At 36.5% G+C, this 22,974-nt stretch overlaps 2 protein-coding genes across 5 annotated transcripts in view; one reads left to right on the top strand and one right to left on the bottom strand.

Moving 5' to 3' along the window:
- On the top strand, positions 1–2,400 carry LOC115453054. The gene has a single exon (XM_030181696.2). The coding sequence runs from the start codon at positions 186–188 to the stop codon at positions 726–728; it is 543 nt and encodes a 180-aa protein (XP_030037556.1). The 5' UTR covers positions 1–185; the 3' UTR covers positions 729–2,400.
- LOC115453025 (transcriptional regulator ATRX homolog) overlaps positions 2,397–22,974 on the bottom strand; it is a 27,047-nt gene continuing 6,469 nt past the window's right edge. For 2 of the 4 annotated variants that reach the window (XM_037437379.1, XM_030181660.2), the window contains exons 4-29: positions 22,067–22,179; positions 21,540–21,565; positions 20,172–20,369; positions 19,303–19,408; positions 18,628–18,720; positions 17,169–17,309; positions 16,352–16,468; positions 15,415–15,581; positions 14,545–14,708; positions 13,851–13,988; positions 13,127–13,302; positions 12,661–12,782; positions 12,127–12,250; positions 11,928–11,996; positions 11,613–11,757; positions 11,012–11,186; positions 10,622–10,734; positions 10,392–10,500; positions 9,920–10,091; positions 9,365–9,577; positions 8,866–9,025; positions 8,330–8,466; positions 7,094–7,175; positions 6,213–6,325; positions 5,725–5,955; positions 2,397–5,513 (exon numbers count right to left, since the gene is read on the bottom strand). In XM_037437379.1, coding sequence (XP_037293276.1) covers positions 5,734–5,955; positions 6,213–6,325; positions 7,094–7,175; positions 8,330–8,466; positions 8,866–9,025; positions 9,365–9,577; positions 9,920–10,091; positions 10,392–10,500; positions 10,622–10,734; positions 11,012–11,186; positions 11,613–11,757; positions 11,928–11,996; positions 12,127–12,250; positions 12,661–12,782; positions 13,127–13,302; positions 13,851–13,988; positions 14,545–14,708; positions 15,415–15,581; positions 16,352–16,468; positions 17,169–17,309; positions 18,628–18,720; positions 19,303–19,408; positions 20,172–20,369; positions 21,540–21,565; positions 22,067–22,179 — 3,395 coding nt within the window. In that variant the 3' untranslated portion in view covers positions 2,397–5,513; positions 5,725–5,733. Of the gene's footprint in view, positions 5,514–5,724; positions 5,956–6,212; positions 6,326–7,093; positions 7,176–8,329; positions 8,467–8,865; positions 9,026–9,364; positions 9,578–9,919; positions 10,092–10,391; positions 10,501–10,621; positions 10,735–11,011; positions 11,187–11,612; positions 11,758–11,927; positions 11,997–12,126; positions 12,251–12,660; positions 12,783–13,126; positions 13,303–13,850; positions 13,989–14,544; positions 14,709–15,414; positions 15,582–16,351; positions 16,469–17,168; positions 17,310–18,627; positions 18,721–19,302; positions 19,409–20,171; positions 20,370–21,539; positions 21,566–22,066; positions 22,180–22,549; positions 22,651–22,974 lie in introns of those variants that run through there. The other 2 variants (XM_037437380.1, XM_037437378.1) reach the window with 2 other exon arrangements.

Genomic DNA, 22,974 nt, shown 5'->3' on the forward strand with positions numbered 1-22,974 from the left:
AAGACTAGGCAGTATGGTCGTAAGACTATAGCCTGTCCTCTAAGAACGAATAAAAAAAAATCAACAAATGTCAAAATTCAAATTCAAAACAAACGAACTAAAGTAAAGTGAACTTCATAATATAGTAACTTTCATAAATTTTGTAAATAAAACAAAGTAATAACTAATAATACAATTAGTACAGCATGTCTACTACTGATGAAGAGATGATTATAACACCATGGATCGGACCTCTCAGTTGCAAAAATACTTTAACAGTTATTGTTTTGTCTTTAAACGTAGAAATCATCGAAAGAATATCTGAAGCCCTCACTCAAGTGCACAAAAAGGGAAATTATGCATGGAAACTTATTGTTCTACGATCACTTCATCTAGAAGATGTAGTTATTCAGTCAGACGTAACTGGAAGAATTGCCATTGATTTTGTTATCTTGGCTATGGACACAAGCAGACTTTTTTGTATAGAGTGGGCGATGAAACAGTTGAGTCGAGTACATCCTGACTTGAGGCGTCGCCGTGTTGTTCTTGTTAATGCTAGTAGCCTACCAGCACATGCTATGGCAGTAAGTGCTGAAGCATTAATCACATTTCACACAGAAAATAATCTTGATTTGTTAAATTCAGATGTGTTCAAATCTGAAGATGCTGGGTTTTTGGCGCGTAGGTTACTTAAATACTTAGAAGTGTCAGTAGGTGTTAAGACAGGTATTCCTAATTTAAATGTATGATATAAGCATAATATTATTGTAATTTATGGACTTGGATGATATTCTTGTTTTTTTTTTTTTTAATAAAAATCATACAAATTTCTAAGTTTTATCATGCATTACACATTAATAGTTTTGATTGACACAAAACACATTGAATATTATAGTATAGGGCATTTCAGATAATATCTGGTGCTTACTAATTTTATAGTTATAAGATTTGTTTACAATAAGTGAGTTACACATTGATAAGATATTAAATTAATTATTGAAAAAAAATGTCTCAGAAAATAAATAGTAATACCACTGAACTCTCATATTTCAAGACCATAACATTGTTTTTTAAATGCATTACTTCCAATAAAGTAGAATTGCTATGTTAATGTAAAGTTATTAATTTACATAAATATTATTTATGTACAGCATAATAAAAAACTATACCAGCCCTGTATTATATACTATCCCACTGCTGTACGGGCCTTAACTGTTGAGAGGGATTAGCCTATAGTCCACCACGCTGGCCTAGTGAGTAATGGTAGACTTAACTCACCCTCAATATTCCTATAGAGAACTTTTCAGGTATGCAAAAAATACACACATTTGTTTGATAAGTCAGAGATGTGTGCCTTTGAGATTTGAACCTATGGACATTTTTATTGGGAATCTGATCCACACCCAACTAGGCAATTACTGTTTACTGTACAGCATGTTCTGTAAGAATCAATAGCTCATGCTAATAGTGTTATAAATTTACTTCTAAAATGTACACAGGACTATAAATTACATTATAAACCGGTTATGACACATTATTATAAGATGAAATGTCAAGGTTGTGGCAAATGTATAAGAAAAGTAACATTTATAATGACTATCTGTTATAGTGAACAAATTAGGTGGTCCACATATTAACAAGACAAACTATACTCAAACTGCAGCTTACTGAGCATATGCAAGTGGTCAATGACTTCAAAATTTTTACTAAAACCAAAGAGATTTTTCCCAACATGAGCTGTATGTTAACCCTATAAGAATTAAAATCATTCAATGATTTTGCATATTTTATATTAAAATAACTCTTTGTAAGTTAATGAATTATTGTGTAGCCTATGAGCCCAAGACGCCGTAACAGACGTCTTTGTGGCTTGTATGAGCAAAAGGTAATGTAATGATAAACTAAACCTTATAGGTTTTTTTTATGTGTAAATGTTCTAAAATACTTGCAATTGGGTACTTCTTTATTTCTATTATTCCATGTCACTTTACATTTTATGTTTTAACTTCAATTTGGCTTTTTTTGTTACTTACAGGGTATTTACTAGTTCTAGTTATGCTGTATTGCAGTATCCCTGATGATTGAAAGTGAAATGCTGTTTGAAAACTAATTATCTGATGTCAATTATTTTGAGTAAAAATAATATATAATCAGCCCCAAAAGTATGTATGTGCTGACAGGCAAACATTCACATTTATAATATGATCTTTCTCTGCATATACATTTCATTAAGACAAACTGTCCAAAGTTTTTAATGAAATACAGTATTTAATATTATGTTGAACCTAAGTGAATGAAGGTCTGCTCGTGTGTTTTAATTTTTATCATTATGTTCTTTCTATACAATGAATATTGTAATACTTTTAAGATAACTAATCCTTGTATACAATACTTATTGTGTAATAAAAACGAACAAACACATTTCTGAATTATTTATTATACTTTGATTGTACTACAAAATAATAGGAAGTTCTCTACAGTTACAATTATATATTACATAAATAATGAAACAATTACACTGTCATCACTTGTTGACACTGTGTAGCCACCTCACAATATCCATGTAGCGATCATTGCTAATATAAAAATAAAAAACACATAAATAAACTTTCTAAACCAATGTGCGACGTAATGAATAACATATAATCTTAAAACTAAGCGAAATACTGTTCATTTATTAAATGTAAAAAAACATTATAAATAATTATATATCTTATAAATTTGTGAAAATTGTGAATTATGTCAATAAAAAAATGTCCAACACTGATTATTAATTTATTCCAACTGTAAAACATTGCGGAAATCATTTCCACAAGTCAATTGATAGTCTAATTTATAATTACAAATTCAAACTAATCAAAATGCATTTACCACATCACACTGGTATATTGTTTACACTAAAATATAATTATAAAAAGTCTGCATCTAAGATTAAAGTCACATAAATGACTCTTTAAAAATAAACGTATACAAAAATTTAAGATTAGGCAATATCACAACTAAACCGCCTGAGCGCGCCGTAGGCTAAATAAATACTCATATAACCATTGATAGCTATAAAAAAACAAATAGTCTCCTAGCCGTGCGCCAGTGTTAGGAATAGATATATAGATATCAGTATAAGTTAAATATGCTCTCATAGCTATGTTACACATCAGATTGCCAAAATCGCACAATTATCTTAGTGACCAAATATCAATACACACAACAGTATATGACGATTATATTTGTAGATTCAAATATATCCTTATTCATTATGCAGTATTCAATTGAATGTCATGTTTTTATCTTTACTTTTATATGTAAATAATAAAAAGAGACGAGACTTATTAAAATGTCATTGCCAGTAGTCTTTAAATAATATGATGCATTAAAAATCTTTTACTGTGTGTATTTGGCCATCTTTGATAATCACATTTAGTAGCAATATGGAGCATATTTAAACTTTAATAATGTGTAATTTAAAATATTGCAGTGACCGAATGTGTGGGAATGCTACAACCAGTCAGGTTTACACATACTATACATAATTGAAATTTTTCTTCATAAAAAATATTACAATAATCAAAAACGACTAATAAATATTTAATGGCATAAAAAGTAATTACCTTCAATATTTTTCACCATAAAAATGCCAAGAATATGTTTCATCAAAAACAAGATGATATTTATATTTTATAACGTGTATTTCTATTTATCTAACTTTTCTAAGTAACAATTATACTTCCGTACATGTCCTATTGCATTTTAGTTGTGGCGTTCCAACACATCTCTTATTATTGTCCATATTCTGGCAAGACAAGAATAATTTCTATTAAATTATTAAATTAAAACAATGATTGGAAACTTCGTAATATGACAGAATTAAATTTGTTCTCTATTTATTACAAATTTACTATCATGTTAATTAATGCCACCACCAGAATAAGGATTAGCATGACTGAATGCCTCTGTACACATCCTTTCATTCATAAACAAGAACATAAATCAATAATGGTCCCCCTTACCCATCATCCTTATTCTGTCAAAGTTTTAATATTATGTATTTAATTTAGAAGCATTAAAATGGAAATCATACATTTTATATTGCACAGGCAAATTTTGATATAAAAATGAATGAGGTTTTACTACCTTTAGATTATAAAGTTAAAAAATATTGCGATCTATTTCAGAGAGACTTATGGTACATCCAGACAATCGTCCAACCTTCCTGTTTTAATTAAAATCTATGCAAAACACCCCTCCATACATCACAGGGTACACCTTCAAATACCTAAAATGTACTATAACACACTAACGTATTCCAATAGCTAACTTCAGATCAATGTCAAGAATAAACCACTCAAAATACTTCATGCGTATCTTTATTGTGTTTGATCCATTTTAGCGAGCAATCTGAAGGCTGCGACAGTTAATAAAACCTTCCTTGAAGCGTTCCACCCACTAACATGAACACAGCTAAGATAAATCGCACGATTCGCCCTATTCTATTACAGTCGGAAAGTTGGACGATTGTGTGAAGCCACCATGACAGTTGGCATTTTTTTTTCTATAAATAGCATAATATAACTATATTATGGGTGCGTATCGTGCAGAGATATACAAGTCATTCATAAATCCATACTCTCCTTGCCGACAGTACGATGTTTAGACACACAAATGTTACCTAACTACTGACATGTAACTTACATACTAATTTCCTGTACTGAGAGATATAGTAAAAATTTTGACATCCAAGCATTCCACAGGCCATTATGTGGACTCATAAGTTGTGTTACACCGATTCAGATCTATATCGGAAATGAAATGTATATTGGAATGCAGATTTGAGGCCCCTCATCTGTCTACAATGACAGCGATAGTCCAGCATCGCCTCTTCTCAAGCGAACTACTTAATTATAGGGAAATTATGATTAATTTCTTGAGAATCTGATGATTTTCTTGAGATTACGTATTTCGAGCGTCGCTCATAGGGTTTTTTGATGGATGATTAAGGCTCTATCGGACATAATTGTGAACAAACGACGAACCTTGGCATCTGTGGAATGCTTCAACTCTAGTTCGGCAGGCATATTCGAGTGTTGGGGCGCCACCTGTCGCCCGCCCGCGCGCCAGTGTCATAAGTCAGCCGCCACCAAACTAAACGCACGCGTGTAGTTTCAAATGTGACATATCGCGCGCCGTGTCGTTTGGCGTACGCCTAAGGTCCTCACGTTATTAACCCGACAAATAAAATCGGAGTTTGATATGCGGCCGCGCATTCGCCCCCGAACATTATTTGGAGATTGATCTCAAGAACACAGGACGTGGAGGAAATGAGATTCATGATATGTAGCGTCGGAGCGCAAGCCTCGAGGCGACAAGCTATGTAGTAACACTTTCATATCACTGTTTTGGCCAATTTTTGAGTAAGGCGAGCCGGGCCGTGACGTCACTCCCGCGTCCCCCACCACCCGGCCCGCCTCGCTTCCAACCCGAGGGTAGCACCTATAAACATTCACTGTACACATCTGTTCACTTCGCGTTGCGCGTACCTGGAAAAGAGAATATAATATATGTGGTGTGAGTTTTGAGTGATGGTTATATGTTAACACAGTACTTATGGCAACCTGTTGGAACCCTGGTGTATACAGGCTAATCTCCAAACTTGTATACCTTCGCGAACGAGTGGTAGGTTTTATATGTTGAATACGACGGTCGTATCCGGATGGATAGAGTTGGTACGGTTTTCATGCGAGTAAGTACCTGGCGTGCCTAGTCGGAGTCGAGGTTGACGATGTCCTGGTGCGCGGCGGGCGGCGCGCGCGGCTGCAGCGGCGGCCGGCCGCGCGGCCGCCCCGCCCCCGCGCCCGCGCCCGCCGCCGCGCCCGCGCCCGCGCCGCCCAGCATGATCTCCCGCGCGCGCTGCTGCTGCAGCGCCATGGCGACGGGGTCGCGGCTGCCCAGCCCGCCCGCGTAGTACTTCGCGCCCATGTGCTAGGGATGCAATAAGTATTTATTCGAACCATACAATGCTACTAATCAATATTATGTATATCCTCAAATTTGGATAGCAATTGGCAATCCATTCAACCATTTTTAAAATAATCAAATTTTTTTTTTATTGGCTTAGTAGACAAACAAGCAAAAGATCCGCCAAATTATAGGCTACTCCCACAGCAATGGTAGAGACAGAGCCAAACCTACGGCTATCGAATCAAACTATCCCTAGATATTAAAGATGCATGTCTCACGTTCTGTTGCTGCATGAGTTGCTGCAGTCGCATCTGCTGTTGCTGATGGTGTTGCCGCTGCCACGGCGGCTCGTACTGGAGGCCGCTCGTGCCGCCCATGCCGCTGCCCGCCGCTAAATAACAAGTACAATTTAACCGATTAGAAATTGACAGATGTCAATTTTAACAATCATGTTCTGATTCTTTTGAATGATAATAAAATATAACATTATTGATACTTATCAACATTACAAAATTGTTATTCGAAATAAAACTTTGTTGTTACAAAATGTTACAGTAAAAAAAATCTATTAGTAATTCATTACGTGTATAATTTTGAATGCCTCGGTGGCGTAGTTGTATTGCACGTCCGGTACAATAGCGCTCTGAGGTCCTGGGTTCGAATCCCGGGTCGGGCAAAGTGATATTTGGGTTTTTCTGCTCAGTATCAGCCCGGAGTCTGGAATTTGTGCCCGATATGGCGATAGGCTCGCCCCCTATCACATCATGGGACGGAACATACTTGGCGAAAAGTGGGTGCCCTAGTTGCGCCTCTGCATACCCCTTCGGGGATAAATGCGTGATGTTATGTATGTATGTATGTATAATTTTGAATTACAAAGTATTGTTCGGTATTCCACCGCGCTCGCCATCCTGAGACATGAGATGTTGAGTCTCACTGTGTCCAGCAGTTACACTGGCTACAATGTTTTTTAAACTGGAACACAGCAGTGACTACACTGTTGCTTGACGGCAGAAATAGACATTGCGGTGGTACCTACTCAGGCGGACTCTCACATATGTGAAGACCTACCGCCAGTAGAAAAACAATTATTAATCTGTCAATCTCCTTTGCCAAACTAATAAAGGTATCTACATAAAGATGCTCCATGGCCACTCACCATTCATGACTGGGTTCATCATCCCGGGATTCATCATGCTCGGCTGCGCATACTTGTATATCTCACTCATCTTCTGCATCAACTGCGTGAGAATCACAAAGTTATATCAGAAACTTGACACAATAAATGGAATAATACATGAAAAGCGATCATCTGCCAAATGAAATAACTTATTTTACCTACTTTTAATATTTCGTATTGTCTAATTATATAGGGGGTACTAATTAAATATATTAATGGTCTATCAGGACTAATGGTTCATAAAACTATCCATAAAGAGAAAAAAATCATCACCATATTTGATTTAGTGATGCTTAGCTATCAGTAATACGATCATAACTTTTTTTGGGAGTAAAACACCTTATTTCGTTTGGTGCAAGTATAAAAATTATAATTATTAAATCCTTTTTTTCGTTATATTTCATTTTTCCATATAAATAAAACGGAAATACATACACATTCACATGAAAAATGAAACCTGTGAGAAGCATGTTAAAAACTTTCTGAATAATTTTACGAACCTTGTTTGGCTATTCATTAAAATATTATACCTCATTAACAGAACACGCTGTATACGGGGGTACCATGCTATTCAATGTAAATTGAATACATTTGAACTACATTATACATATTTTTACCGCGGGTTTATTCTGAACTGTTATTTCCAAGCAAGTAAAGAAGTTTTTGCATTTTGTATAGCAAATTCTTAACATATTACAATTTTATCATAATAAAAATATACAAAAATTGCAATTGGAAATAAGAGTTTGTAATAAGGTCGAGTTTTAAGTGTTGAACTTAAAAGAAGTTTCATGCTTTTAACTAAGTTGTGCAGCGGCTTGAAGTGTAACAAAATACTACGCAGACACGTTACACGAGGAAATATCGTAAACTTACACCATAGTCATATCCACCGAACATCTAAACAAATAAATACCATATCATTATTATGGTATGGACTATTATACTTTAAATTATATGTGTGTATACATTTTAGAGTACAATTTTGGTATTGAAGACTGTCATTAATCTATTCAATAAGTCAACATTGATATTGAATCTTATTTTTTTTGGATAATATACCACTGATATAAAACCATTTTGAACTAACTGAATTTTTTGGACTTTAAAATTTTCTCAGCAACATTTTTCATTTACTATTGCGCAAATATACGACGTAAAAATCTACACAGTCTTACACACTTTGAACTTTGATTGAAAACATGCATCACTCACCCCTGGGTTAGAGTTGTATATGAGCGGCAACATGTCTCGTATTTGGTTCTCGTTGATGTTAGGTATGTCCTTGCGCAACATGGCCGCCACTGTCGCGTACGCTAGCTGATGTTGCTGCTGCGCGAGTAGACTCGGCACTGAGAGAAGGACAATTCAACGTTAGATAATTCTGATACCGCATTTGTCTTTCGACTATATATATATATTTTTTGAGCACGGAAAAGTTCCCTTGATGGTGATTGGAGTTGGATCCTGATAAAGTGTATACTGATGAAAAAAAAATCTCATTAATAATAATAATAATAAATGATAATTTTACTTGTATAGAGTTTATAACAATATGATTAATAAAGTACTTTATGCAAATATCTTATGTTGCCCGCCTAAATGTAGGTAACTTGTGAGTATGAAACCTATTTTTGTAACAGGCTCCAGTCCTGTTTTTCCTGAGAATTCCGAGAGTCCAGCCCAGATTTCTTCCAGTGACTTAATGACGATACTGAAAGTCGTAGTCTTCATGTTTAAACAACACTCACCCATGCCGTTGTGCATCGGCCACGCGGTTGGGAATGGCGCGGGAGGCGGTTTGTTCTTCTCGTTCTCGAAGTCCTCCCACGCAGCCTTGCGCTCTTCCTCTGTGAGCGTCTCCTCTTCTTTGTTCTCCAACAGCGAGTCGTGTTCGTGGTACTTGTAGATCTACAGGCATAATGAGATTAATTAAAGTTCACTGTTGGGATCATTGGTCCATATTATCACTATGAATATATTCAGAATTAGTTGCCCAATTTTAGGAATAGTCACAGCAATTTTTAACATTACGTTCACGTAACATGAACACGTAGAATGTCAGTGGAATCTAGAATTGTGGTGGCACAATTCACAAGTCATTTTGTATACATCAGGGGAATTCATTTAAACATTTCGGTCGGAGTCATCGATCGAAGCCGTCCTAACTAACGAAAACTCCGCAATGCTGCACTGTCTCCTTTGTATCTCCGGTCGAGAGTGGACAGCCGCCGAGCTTTGCGCCATTACCTGTGCCTCATGTTCGCGCAGCATCTCGGCGAACAGGCGGTCCTTGGGCAGCGCGGGCAGCTGGCGCGGCTGCGGCGCGCTGGGCTCGAACTTGTATAACTCGGCGAGGTCGTTCTCCGCGTAGTGCCGGTCGATCTGTTGCTCATCGATCACGCGCTTCGATATCGCCTGCTTCGTTACTTGCCGCTCGTAGATCTTCTCTTCCATTGTGCCCTGGACAAACAAATTACTAGCTAAATTGAGAAAATTAAATCCTTTTTTTTTCTACATCGAAATCAATTAACAAGCTTGTAAGTAGCACAATCGCCGATAACAAGCAATACGATCCAGATCTTAAGAATTGAATACTCATTTTTTTTATTGCTACCGAAGACATATGAGCTAATGGCCCACCTGATGATCAGTGGTTACTATTGCCCATGGAGGTCAGCAGTGCCAAGAACATAGCCAAGCCGCTACCTACCATGGAAAACATTTTAAAATTCATAGCCACAGTACAAAATGCCTATATTGTGGCTCTACCCCCAAATTTCAAATACAAAAACCGAAACGTACCATAGCTAGAAATCTGTAGATGTAGCAGGGTTTCTTCTGCCCGAATCGATAGACCCTGAATATACTCTGCACGTCATGCGAAGGGTTCCACGACACGTCGAATATCACTACGCGGTTCGCGGCTACGAGATTGATGCCGAGTCCGCCCGCCCGCGTCGAAATCAGGAACAATCTACAAATAACAATTAAAAATAATTTTTGGCCATAAAAATAATATCTATAGATATTGGTTGGGGTGCAAAAATATCGACAATTAAAGTATCTTTTTTATAAGTCACGGCCCTATACATATTTTCACCTAGAAAGGGAAAAATACAAAAATTTATTTATTAATTTTCGTAGACATCATATCTCAGTTAATAAATCCATGAAATTATCACCGTTTATCTATTTCAGAAAGTATTTTGGTTTCCTAGTCATTAAACCGAATCTTTTATGAATTATAAAAACGTACGTAATATATGAAAGATACCTTGCTCTGGGATTATCTTCTTTGTTAAAATTCTTACACCATGTTGACCTATTTTCACACGACGTCGATCCGTCCAATCTAAAATAATCTAAGCCCGGAGACCATGAACCTGCGGAAAAATCACACAACGTAAACTTCTCTCTTCTTGTATCTATGCTCGTCGATTATAAACCTTCTTGTGTTTGTTATAAAAATTAATTTTAAAATTATCGATATAACGTTGTACGTACCAACATGACCACCTAATTTTTCATCAATTCTTCCTTCTTGCGTGGCCTCGTCTACTTTCCCTAGAAAATGTTCTATCAGATCCAATGAATATAGAGATTGGGAAAACACCAATCTGCAAAGATACAATAATATTTAATGTGTAGTCTTGTACCCCAAGAACAATATTAACATGAAGTTATGACGGAAAAATGATATGCCTTTATTTTTTGCAATTAGTTTTACTAAACACTTTAATGGTTGAATTTAAATAAGTAACAATAACAAGAGAAGCAGCAGTTTTTTTTATAGGAATTACTGTATCCTATTTTTTTTTTCATACAAGCAACTTCACTGAACTTGATAAATATTAAAGATGTAATGACCTTCCCATCTCTAAATGAAACACTCACAGCTTATCCCCGATGGTCTCGCACTGTCGAAGTATGTCGAACAATAACACTAGTTTGTGCGAGTTTCGCATGTCCTCCAGTTCGTCGTCGGTCACGAGCTTGATCCACCACTCCGTCGGGTTCTCGTTCTTAGCTTCCACCACCTCCAGCTCGGGGATCTCCTCTTCTTGTTCCACTATAAGATAATTGTATTTGCATTTTTTGGCAGAATGGGTAGCATTTTTGAGTGTAATATTTTAGATTATATAAATTTTTGCATGAATAACGTTATTCTCTAGTGAAACGAATTGAAATCGTGCGCAGCATGTTCCTAGTAAAAAGACGTTCCTGAGTAAAAAGACGTTCAGAACTAAAGAAATAAATTATCTTCCGACTCCCTACATATTATTTACACTACAGTTACAATTGATCTTTATAATACACTCTAAAGCAAAGTAATGTATGGACGCAAGCTGCTTAAGACGGGACAGTCGACGCTTATTTGGAGAGGCCGACGATCAGCAGTGGATGGCAATAGGTTGTTTGAGATAGACTAGACACTACCTTACAGCTGAAAACCCCGTAATAGCCTTTGTCACTGCTTTATGGCCTAAATAAATACCTGGATTAGCCCTGGTCCCCCGCCGTGGCGCCACCCTGGTGTCCTTCGCCTTGCTTTTCTTGGTAGTCTTCTTTTTCTTGTTTCTTTTGCGGCTGTCGTCGCTCATATCTGACAACTCGTCTGTTGATTCCTCTGTTGATGTTGCCTACGAAATTCATTGATTTTACTACGCTATAAGATTTGTTATAAATATAGGAGTTTGTGAGTTTGTATATTTAGAAATTTAGAATATAGATCATTCTTGGCTTACGCAACACATCGAAAAGATAGGCTGTAGTTATTTTTTTTTTATTGGTGCTTTAAGTTTATACTAACCTCTGGCGTAGAATCATCATCAATAAAATCGACTAACGAACCCTCCGACTCGTCCTCTTCTCTTTCTCTCTGTAACACAAATCATTGTTTTAACAACCAATACATTTACAATAAAATAAAGTTACAATATTCGTTTGAATATTTAATTAATTAAGTTAATTTATTAATTTGAATTTTTATACATAAAATTAATAAGAACCTTTTTCTGTTGCATGATTTCGTATCTTTCGGAATTATATTTGAGTACGAGTGGATGCGTCCATATCCTCTGCAACGACTGGAAATCAGGGAACAGGAAGCCTGAAGACTTGCCGGCAAGCGGTCTGCAGGATAACAAAATATGTTTAATAACTTCTATCTTGTACTTCTTTGCTATAGAATGAAAAAATTTCGAGTCTAATGCAAAAATATAAGTTCCATTTTTTAGAAACTAAATACTATTTAATAATTTCCCTTAACTGGGAGATAAACATGGCCTTCCACTTGTATGGTTTACATTTAGGGACTAAATTGTGAACACCCTGTATATTAAAAATTATTCTCACGCAAATTTGTACAATGCGACATAGAGGTGAATATTAAATATACAATAATATCTAGTATTTTTCTAATCCATGTGAGTTAGTAATCGCCAACCAACGAAAACAATAGCATCCCACCGGACCACGATAGGATTACGATCTTCCATTTGAATTTCGAAACACAGAAATATAAAAAGAATTAGTATATGCACCTTCTTGAATAGTTATCCAAATAATACTGGTAGAGTTTAACTTGCACTTCGCTCAGTGTGATGAACAAGACATATTCGTGCTTCGGAGGGAGGAAGGGCGCCAGCACCCCGTAATCTCTTCTCTGTAAATAAAAAGAAAAGTGTTATAGCTATATATTGTTGTCTCACACATTATACAACTTTCATTCGTTCTATGCAAACATATTCTATGAAAAATTTAAATCGGCAAATAAAATTACGGTTAGCATATTGAAGTAATAGCGATGTTACAGCCATCTTACGACTTTCTTTCCATTTTACTTATATTAGTGAATTATAGCCCTGCATCAAATCCATTCCCCAGAATTTTTTTTACCTTTAAAGTCTCTCTTTGATCACCACGGGAATACCACAACACAGGAGTGCGTCTCCTCTAAATATTTCTAACTTAATACCGTCATAGCTAAAATCAATATAATAAGCTAACCTGTACAGCCCCGTCTAACATCTTGTGCAACACATGCGAGCGTCGCTTCATGACGCGAATGTCGTGCTCCGTGGAGTCCGTGTACTGCCCGTTGGTGATCGGGTTCACGAAGCGGTTGAGGTACTCGTTGTACTTGCCCAACAGGTTCGGCTTCACAAACTGCACCATGCAGTAATCTGTCAACAAATACATTTTCAAATCACTATGGGTTCAAATTATTGAGTTCTGAATGTTCATTGTAATGTTCCACTTGACTCAAAAGGTTGCAAATAAAAATTCTGGTGTGATTCATTCGTAAATTTACATTGGTCCTTAAATATCAAAACACTTAATACTATAATTTGTACGGTTTTGTCAGCAGTTACATGCGCTAATTAAGCGCGTGACGAGGCGACTAACGAACGCTGGCGCGCGCTCCTGCGCACCTAAATAATGTAAATTCAGTAAAATACAAATTCTATGAAATTCATACTGTGTGTCCCTACATTTATTTAAAAAATCTCTTGATTTATTGTCTGACCTTTTTTGCGACTAGGCCAGCCAAACCGTCCCTGTAAAATGATTTTAAGCAGTGTTTAACTTACATTAAGGCCATAATTTGCAAGCCTGTATTATGATGTACTATATTTGGGGAAAATGTGAACAAATATAATACCTTCTAGTCAAATTAATCTTTTGTTCAGTTCTATCAATTTAATTAATTGATTTTTTTTGATGTACTAACATTCTTTAAGATTATTCTGCAGCGGCGTGCCGGTGAGGACAATCCTGCGCCGCGTCTTCACCCTGTTCATCGACTGCGAGAGGCTCGTCTTCTCGTTCTTCAGCAAGTGACCCTCGTCGCACACCACTAAATCCGGACCTGCAAATACGCAATCTAATGGTAGGCAGTGATATCAAATGTCGACTGTTAAGGCTATTCATATATTGTATATTGTGTTACAAAAAAATTTTGTTTTGCACCACATTCCCCAGTAGTAATTCCAAGATAATCCATGTTTTTACTCAGTAATAAGATAAAAAATATTTTTTTTTAGATTGTCTAGTACACATAGCATGAATTTATGCCTTATAGTACGGTTAACGTAATGGTTTTGTTTGAGTAAATTTTGATACGGAAATTATAATAGAGCCCGTCAGCCCATTTGGAATTAAAATACAATATAACATTTCGCGCGTGTTAACTTCAAAATAATCGTAGACAAGCGTGACTAAATGTATGAAAAACGGCAACACGAGTCTTTTTTTTAATAATAATAATCTTAGAAATCCTGCTCCGGATACTGCTACTTGATTCTTCAAACACAACAGTACTCACAAAAATCTGAAATACACAAGCAAGTCTCCGCCCCTCACACTTCCCACCCTAAATTCGAAGCCGCAAATCGCATAATCACGTAAGATCTAGCCGCACTGACCTGGATCCACTAGACTCTCCTGGAATATCTTCAGCATCTTCTTCCTGAACTTCTTGACGTTATCGGCGGAGAGGTTGCGGAACATCTCGTACCCGAGCACGCACACGCCGCCGCACTCGAACCATTGCCCCAACTGGGACGCTCGGTCCGTGTTCTGTTTGTGTCTGTGAATATTCATTTTTTGTCAATGTTAAATTGGTACATTTATATTTGTACATTATCGTTTGTCTATGTTTGATAATTGTGTCAATCGTTTGTTTTGTGGCAACACCCTCCTTCTTCCTGTCACAGGCTGTCAATGAGCACATACAATTATGTAACTCATTATTATAATTAAATATCCAAATAAATAAGGCTGATCCGTCATAGTGGTTTTAACAGTCAATAATGGAATGTTTCAATAATTTGATCTTGTGGATGGTTAAAATAACAAAAGAGATTTGTGTTGGTGAACAATACCTTGAGTACGTAACGTATGTAATCTCCCGCTCCGACACTCTTACACAGACAAATTAAGATGATTATACTTGTTGATACCAAGCTATTTAAGTCGAACCAAGACAATGGAACATTAATTAAAAAAGTAATGTTAATAATAATAATAATAAGACCGGCTGCCAGACCTCAAGACACTGTGAGCTCATTCTGCGTAGATCGGACCGTCAACAGCTAAAATTTAAAAAAGTTGTATATTTGAAAAATGTAGGTAAATATTGTAATTTTGACTTTACGGATGAACAACGCCTCAGTCCCCCCCGTGACCATGAAGGCTGCAAAGTCTTCGAAACGTCGGGAGAAAATAATAACATAAAAAACCGCGATAAAGTCCGTAAAATAGTTTTATTTCGTGTATATAGCGTTGTAGTGTACCTGGACAGCTCGTACACGTCGACGTGGAAGTCGTTCTCGGCGTGCTTGAGCCACAAGCGGAACTCGTTGACCCAGTTGAGCACGGTGGACAGCGGGCACACCACCAGCACGCGCCGCACGCCCGTCAGCGCGCCGTGCGTCAGCAGCGTGTGCGCCAGCGAGATCACCTGCCACACAAACATGCACCTTATACCACATCCACATACGGAAGGAACAGTCACCTCGTGGCGTGTTGCAGCTGTGTCACGCTGGCGAATTGCGTGCGATTTGGCTGCATGCGACATCATTGTGTACTCTTGTGCATAATACTACCTTGTAGTTATTTTGAGCTACTCTCAGTGAAACTGGAGATTTTTAACGCATGTCTTAATATCTTAAATTTTTTTATGGTACAGCTAAAATTAAACTTTGATATTCGCAAACAATTACGATATTTCTTAACGTCAGTTTTATTCGTTTGTAAGGACATAGTAGTCGCGCTCTTTCAGTCGCTTAGGTAATAACGGATTCTCCTAAATTCATAGTTGTATATACTTTCGTAAACAAACAGCATTACAACAATGTTTATCCTAGCTGGATTCCATTTTGTCAAGAACACGATTTGCGCTCGCGTCGCTCTCCCTCACTATGAACTCGTCCGAAAATCACTAGTGTAATCTCAGCCTTATACGGATACTTGATACAAATAACTGATTGTAACACATATTTACATGTGAAATGCAGATATATTAAAAGACGTATTACTGTAATTCTTACAGTAAATCACACAAGCCTGTCAACCATATTTCAATATACTAATAAATATCATTACTACGGTAATCTTTATGGAAACAATGTAAAAACAAAAACAATATTGAAATAACTATAATTAATTTGCTTCCTGCATTAATTCAGTTCCCTCTATTTAACTACGATTAATAAACAAAATAAACTTTACCTGCAGAGTTTTGCCAAGACCCATGCAGTGCGCCAGAATGCATCCCGAGCCTTTGTCCTTCTTGATGCGTTTAACGCTTTCGAAACACGCGTCCCACATGAATTTTATACCGTTCGCCTGAAAATAAAACACCACGTCACTGATAGAACATAACATACAAAGAGTAGGCTATACAAGTCGTAAAATTGTTTTATTTATCTGTATGTTCAAAACATAAAAAGCGGCGATAGCCTAGTTGGGTGTGGAACGGACTGCCAAGACGAATGTCCGCAGGTTCAAATCCCAAGGGCACACACCTCTGACTTTTCTAAAAAAAATCATGTGTGTATTCTTTGTGAATTTATCGTTCGCTTTAACGGTGAAGGAAAACATCGTGAGGAAACCTGCACATCTGAGAAGTTCTCTATAGGAATTTCGAAGGTGTGTGAAGTCTACCAATCCGCACTAGGCCAGCGTGGTGGACTAAGGCCTAATCTCTCTCAGTAGTAGAGGAGGCCCGTGCTCAGCAGTGGGCAAAGTATATAATACAGGGCTGATATTATTATTATTATTATTATGTTCAAAACAGCAGTTCTGATAAAATTAAATAGTACTTTTATCCCAGAAAAATCGACGCGAAGCAAAATCTTGTCTATAAAATTTTGTGCTATCAGCGGAGTTTGTCAGAGGTCCATCCCTTTGAATCCTTTCTCTTTAAATTATAATCTTATATACTTAAATTAATAACCCATCCCAAATTCCTTTGACTGCGTTGATTAGGATATCAACAATAATTAAGAACAAGCTTGTTTGCTTAACAAAACGAGAACTCCATTACCTGATGAGGCTTCAGCTTCTTGACGAGCCCCCTGTCGACCTCGATCAGCGGCTCCTTGGTGTCAGGATCGAAGTCCAGCACCACCTTCTCCAAGACAACCTCGTCGGGCTTGCCGGACTCGTCGAATTCCAAGTTGTTATACTGTGTACACAATATGATAACATTGCATACAAGGTGCTAGGTGGTTGTGTTGTGAGCGCTGGGGAGATCCCCAGCCAGATGGCTGGGAAGGGTCTAACCGTGGACTCGAATCAGCATCGACAACCGTTTATATGACACAGATTCTTGTGTAACCCATTGTACAAGGAAACTTGGTTAAATAGCCCCTGGATATGTTACAAATCTACTACGGATAATTACTGTTGGTTATTGTGGGTAATTAAAAATATTATTTTTATGTTCCACCGCCGTTAGTTGCTTCGTAATAATTTGTGAACCACATTGTGTTTTAATACCAAAATCTTACTATAACAATGAGCTGAGGTCCCAGAACTTCTGTATTGAAATATCTGTTACTGGCAATTTTAAATCTTGTCAATTGAGGTTGGATTTCTTAGATTTTTTCTATGTTTAATTCTATAATGGGGAGTTGGTAGACTCAATAGCCTATATGTGCAAGACAATTTACCAGGTTTAAACAGGTTGAGACACATTTATATACATATATCTAATTTATTACGCAACTTTTAACCAGTCGAGTCGCAGATAATAATTGGAACTTTCTTCGAAGTATTTAGCAACTTTAGACTTCGTAGAGCGCGTTCTTTTGCGCGGGATCCCACATTCTTTTTTGCTTGGCTAATTTTAATTGGGCAAAGCATAAATCCTTGTCAAAAAATACCGATTCCTACCTAAAATGATTCGCGAGGCTATTGGAATTAAGAAACATCCGAATTTCAATAGAGAATATCCTCTTCTACATTTAATTGAATCAAAACCCAAAAGACCGGCTGCTGAACTTCAAGACATGTGAGCTCATGCCCTGTCCAGATCGCACCGTCAAAAGCAAAAATACTTGTATACTTGTAAAATCAAGGCAGATATTGTAACTTTGACTTTTCGGATAACCAACAATCCAGTCCCCCCGTGACCACGAAGGCTGCAAAGTCATCGAGACGTCTAGAGAAAAGTATGGGATAAAAAAACCGCGATAAAATGTGAAAAATTGTTTTAAGTCAATGTATAAAATTCGCGACAACATAAGAAATCGTTATAAATATTTTGTGATGCAATCCAATCTAAAAAATAAATAAATAATTTAATATATAAATTTGCATGCTGTGGTCTCCTATAATTGAAGAGGCACGTCACATTGTTAATTGTACCAATATTACGACATTGTATTTATTATATGCCGTGTATCCTTTGTTGGAGGTTCTTAAATAAATAAATAAAAAACCCATCCTGTATAAAGTATTTTTCAAATATTTTTATAACACAATAATATGCTGTTACTTACCAATTTCTGTCTTTCCGCAATACGTGCAATCCTTTCCTTCTCTTCTCTGGCTGCTTTCTTCGTCGCTTCTTCCAATTGATTTTTGCCCATGACCTGTCAAAGAAAAAATCAAGATGATCAAAATGTTTATATTTGGTATTATTAATGTGTTATTATAGGGAAAGACGTATTTCAAGCTATCTATTAGAAATTTATTATAAATACTATTGACATTATATTTCTATCTCCTGGAAGAAAATAGTCATCACTACTATTGTGTTAGTTATTGTTGTGTAATGAAGTGCAGATAAAGTATAATATAAATTAATATTTATTATTGTACATAATTACTCATAATTGTAAAAAAATACAAAGAGGTTTATCAAAATACACAAATATAATATATATATATATTTTTTTTGTATTGTATTGGGAAATCCGGCAACAGTTGATACTGAATCGGCTGAAGGAAATCAGACCCTGTACTGTTAGAGTTTAGATATAATTTTATTGTTTAAATTAAAATGGAGTTTGTACAAGTATTTTTAAATAACAGTCGCCATATCAGTTGTTTACATCCTCTTTAACGGCTAACCTATTGGTTGTTCCAAATATAATTTTATAATTAAGTTATGATAGGTTTAATGCCTCGAGTTTTTTATTGTATATTCTTAAAATCACTGCTAAAACACTCACCTTACGTATATTCTTTCGTCCATGTTTATTCCTGCCTTCGGTTTCGCCATCAGAGTCTGAGAGGTCGCTGTCATTCATTTGCTTTATGCGACGTCGTTTTTTCTTACTGGAATATTAATTATAATTTTAATGTAGAAAACAGTTCTCTAATCATAACAAAGTAAAACAATGTCCCCCACCGGGACTGTTTGAACGCGACATACTCCAAAATCACTGAACGGATTTTGACGAAAATTGATAGGAGATAGTTGGAGACCCTGGAAAAGACGCAAGTTTTTATTCCTGGAAACTGCTTCACGCGGGCGAAGCCGCGACCTAACGATACAAAATTATTTTAATACATTTTTGGTATCCGAATATATATCCTCGCCTACTCTTATAAACACTTTTTAGTTTTCCTCTTTCTCCACAGAAATTAAAGTGGTTTATAGCTGAGCCCAGTAAGTACACGGAGTGTACCTAATGTCTATAGCCTGCTAACGCCATGATAATCTTTATCTAGAGAAATCTTTAAAACTTTATGAACATCACACCAAATTGAATGCTTATATAGGATGTTTACATTTATAGTGCAAGGGATGTGATTACATGATTTAGGATTTAATTCATAACTACTTTCAAATGGAGGTTGTTTTGAGATTTTTAGAATGTTGCAATTAAGAATATATAGCCTGGAAACTAAAACCTGGAACAAGGAAATTAAACCTCGCCATGTTGTGGTAAAATATGGAACTAATTTATTGTAATGACGTCAGCTTTAAAACGAAAAAGGTGCGTCCACTAACAAGTTTTATATTTTCCTTATCAGGCAATTGTATTTGTCTCTCTATAATTTGTATTACAATTTGCAATAAAGTGTAACATCTTACGATCCGTCGTCGCTGGAGGCGGAAGCGTCACTCTCACTGCCTCTCTTCTTTCTCTTACTCTTCTTGCCCGGCTCCGAGTTCTCATCTTCAGAGTCCTCGAAGTCGCTCAGTCTCTCGCCGGCCTGGTTCTTTTTACGCGACGAACCCGCCTCCGAGTCGGACGATATTGCGTTCGCTTTACGGCGCTTCAGTTTTACACTGTGGATATAAACATGTTTCTTATACGGTCACAGCTAATTGCCCTTTCTACATCTAATAGCAAATGGATCGTCCAGATAATGTTGACTGGCGAAAGATGTGTATTCCTCGTCAGTCGATATAATTATGTCGGCCTATTTGAAATTGGAAATGGAATGGAACAAAAGCATTCTATTTTGGTATCCCAGAAATGCAAAACGTAAACCGGTCAGGCAGTTACGAAGATGGGAAGACGATGTTAAGATAACAGCGGGGAAAACATGGACCAGAACAGCGCTCGACAGGATAAAATGGCAAGAATTGGAGGAGGCCTTTGCCAAAGTGGGGCAAACAGACCGAGATGTCGATGTCTAGTAACTAACACCTAGACTTACAACTACTAACATGCTTTGTAAATTATGTGTCTGAATAAAGGCTATTATTATTATTATTTGAAATTGGGTTTATGTAGGCTGATCCTGTAAACCGAAACATGTGGGCCACTGTGGCGGTTTCTACACCTCGTATACGGTGGTTGCTATTCGGAAAGATACAAATATCCTACCACCCAACACTATAAATAGGTTATTTACCTATGTTCGATTTTGTGCATTCTTGCATATATGTAACATAATACGTACAACTATTCTGTGAAAACAGCACTATAATTAGTTAAGTAATGAAGCTGTTATGTATATTTCAAATATTGCTATGTACAGGAGTTGGCGCGTAGTGGGGTATTTCGTTTCATCTCTTTCTTTCGCATATATCATAATCCCTGATGACGTCACATGCCTATATCTAGACTCTTTCCTGTTTCTTGACCACTTACCCCCCCCCCCCCCCCCCCCCCATGTAGAATTTCAAAAGCAGCGCTTATGTACCTACAACGCATAAACCAATATTACTCATCAAAATAATAACCTAAAAATATGAATCACACACACTACACACTATACATTTTTTTCACGTTTTAATACCTACTACATAATACAAATTGGACTTGCACAGTTTTCCCACGGTATAGAAAGGTAATTCATACCTTATAGCCTAAATGGACTAACAAAAAAAAATTGCAATGTTATTGAGTAATAATAACTATTCTTATAGCTTGTTTTGACGTAGCGTAAGTGCAACTTTATTCGCCAATATGATAAATAAAATATGTTATTTCATTTATAAAATACTTACTTTTCTTCTTCTGATTCGAGAGAATTCTGAAACCAAACAAAAGCTATGAGATTTGAGAATTAATTGAGACCGCCCAATTGGGACGAACTTGAACTTGAATTGCTTTTACCATATGAGAAAATAAGTCATTCAGTTACTAACAAATTCATTTTGCTCTAAATATAGTAACATTAGATTGTTAGAACAGGCAATCGGGCGACAACGCTGGATGTCAAATTCGAATTTCTTTGAAACTAAGACCTCGTTCAGATGACAAAAGATAGACGCGCGATATAAAAGCGCGTTCACAACATACATGTACTAGCGTATGTTATCTAGTGTATGATACATCAAAATATATAAAAAATACGTGTTGTCTAAGCGTATGATGTACAAAAACATGGCGCATATATCTCACGTCATAACAATTAAAAACTGCATGAATCAAATGATAATAAACTGCATTAAATCAAGGACAAAAACGGGGAACTAATCTCTTTTAAGAGTTGTTATGGGGATTAAATATAAATGAAAAAAAAAGCAAATACCTCAGAGTGTTTGTTTTCATTGGAGACGGACGAGTCGCTCTCGCCAAGCAGGTCGTCTTTGGACATGTGGCCGATGCCGTTGTTCAGGTCCATGGGTATCTGCGGCGGGTACTCTGTAGAACACGACATTTTACATTGAAGTACCTACATTTAATAAAACGAGAGATAAATAAATGTTAGTTTAGATTTATTTCAATTTAATAAAAAAATATTTTGATCTAATAATAGTTTTTTAATGGAATATCAATAATATATACAATCATATGCTGACTTGTTTCGTTTATTCAACACGCAATGTATTAAAGTCTTATTATTTCATTTACAAATTTAAAATACCACAAAACGCTGCTGTGGATACGAGCAACATTCCTTATCTTGTTTCCTTGTATAAGCATATGAAATATCCACAAAGCCCAAGGCAACTACAATTAATTGTTTACTTATATCGTAAAAAGAAATAAATATAAGTATAATTGAAAATACCGCTATTCTGTTTATGTAGGGGTCTGGTTTTCTATGTAACATGTTATTTTATCAGCGCGCAACAAGCACGTAATGCAACGCGTCGCGTTTAAGACAATAGTAATGTTGAGTAGGACATAAAGGGGCGATACATTTGTTACATGACGTCAAAATGTAAGAGTGGCTACAAATTATATATTGTACTACTTTAAACTTTATGTCGCGGCAGTCGCGTTACTCATTCTCCGTGGTTAACTATAGGACGAGGGCAGAGAGGTAGAGAACCGCATGCTACAAATTACAATAGGACGTTATTTTACAATGAACATTATGGTACTGCGTTCCGAGTCGCGAGCGAGAGGGAAGTATTTTGAGTGTTAACATTACCAAATACTGTAAGGCGCGCATTGAAACGCCTCGCCTCATTTGAAGTAGGACATTGTACC

The sequence above is a fragment of the Manduca sexta genome, chromosome 11 (assembly GCF_014839805.1).
Source record: "Manduca sexta isolate Smith_Timp_Sample1 chromosome 11, JHU_Msex_v1.0, whole genome shotgun sequence".
Classification (NCBI taxonomy): domain Eukaryota; kingdom Metazoa; phylum Arthropoda; class Insecta; order Lepidoptera; family Sphingidae; genus Manduca; species Manduca sexta.

Excerpts from the sequence above, each read along its gene's own strand:
- LOC115453054 (XM_030181696.2), top strand. The coding sequence starts at position 186 with ATGTCTACTACTGATGAAGAGATGATTATAACACCATGGATCGGACCT.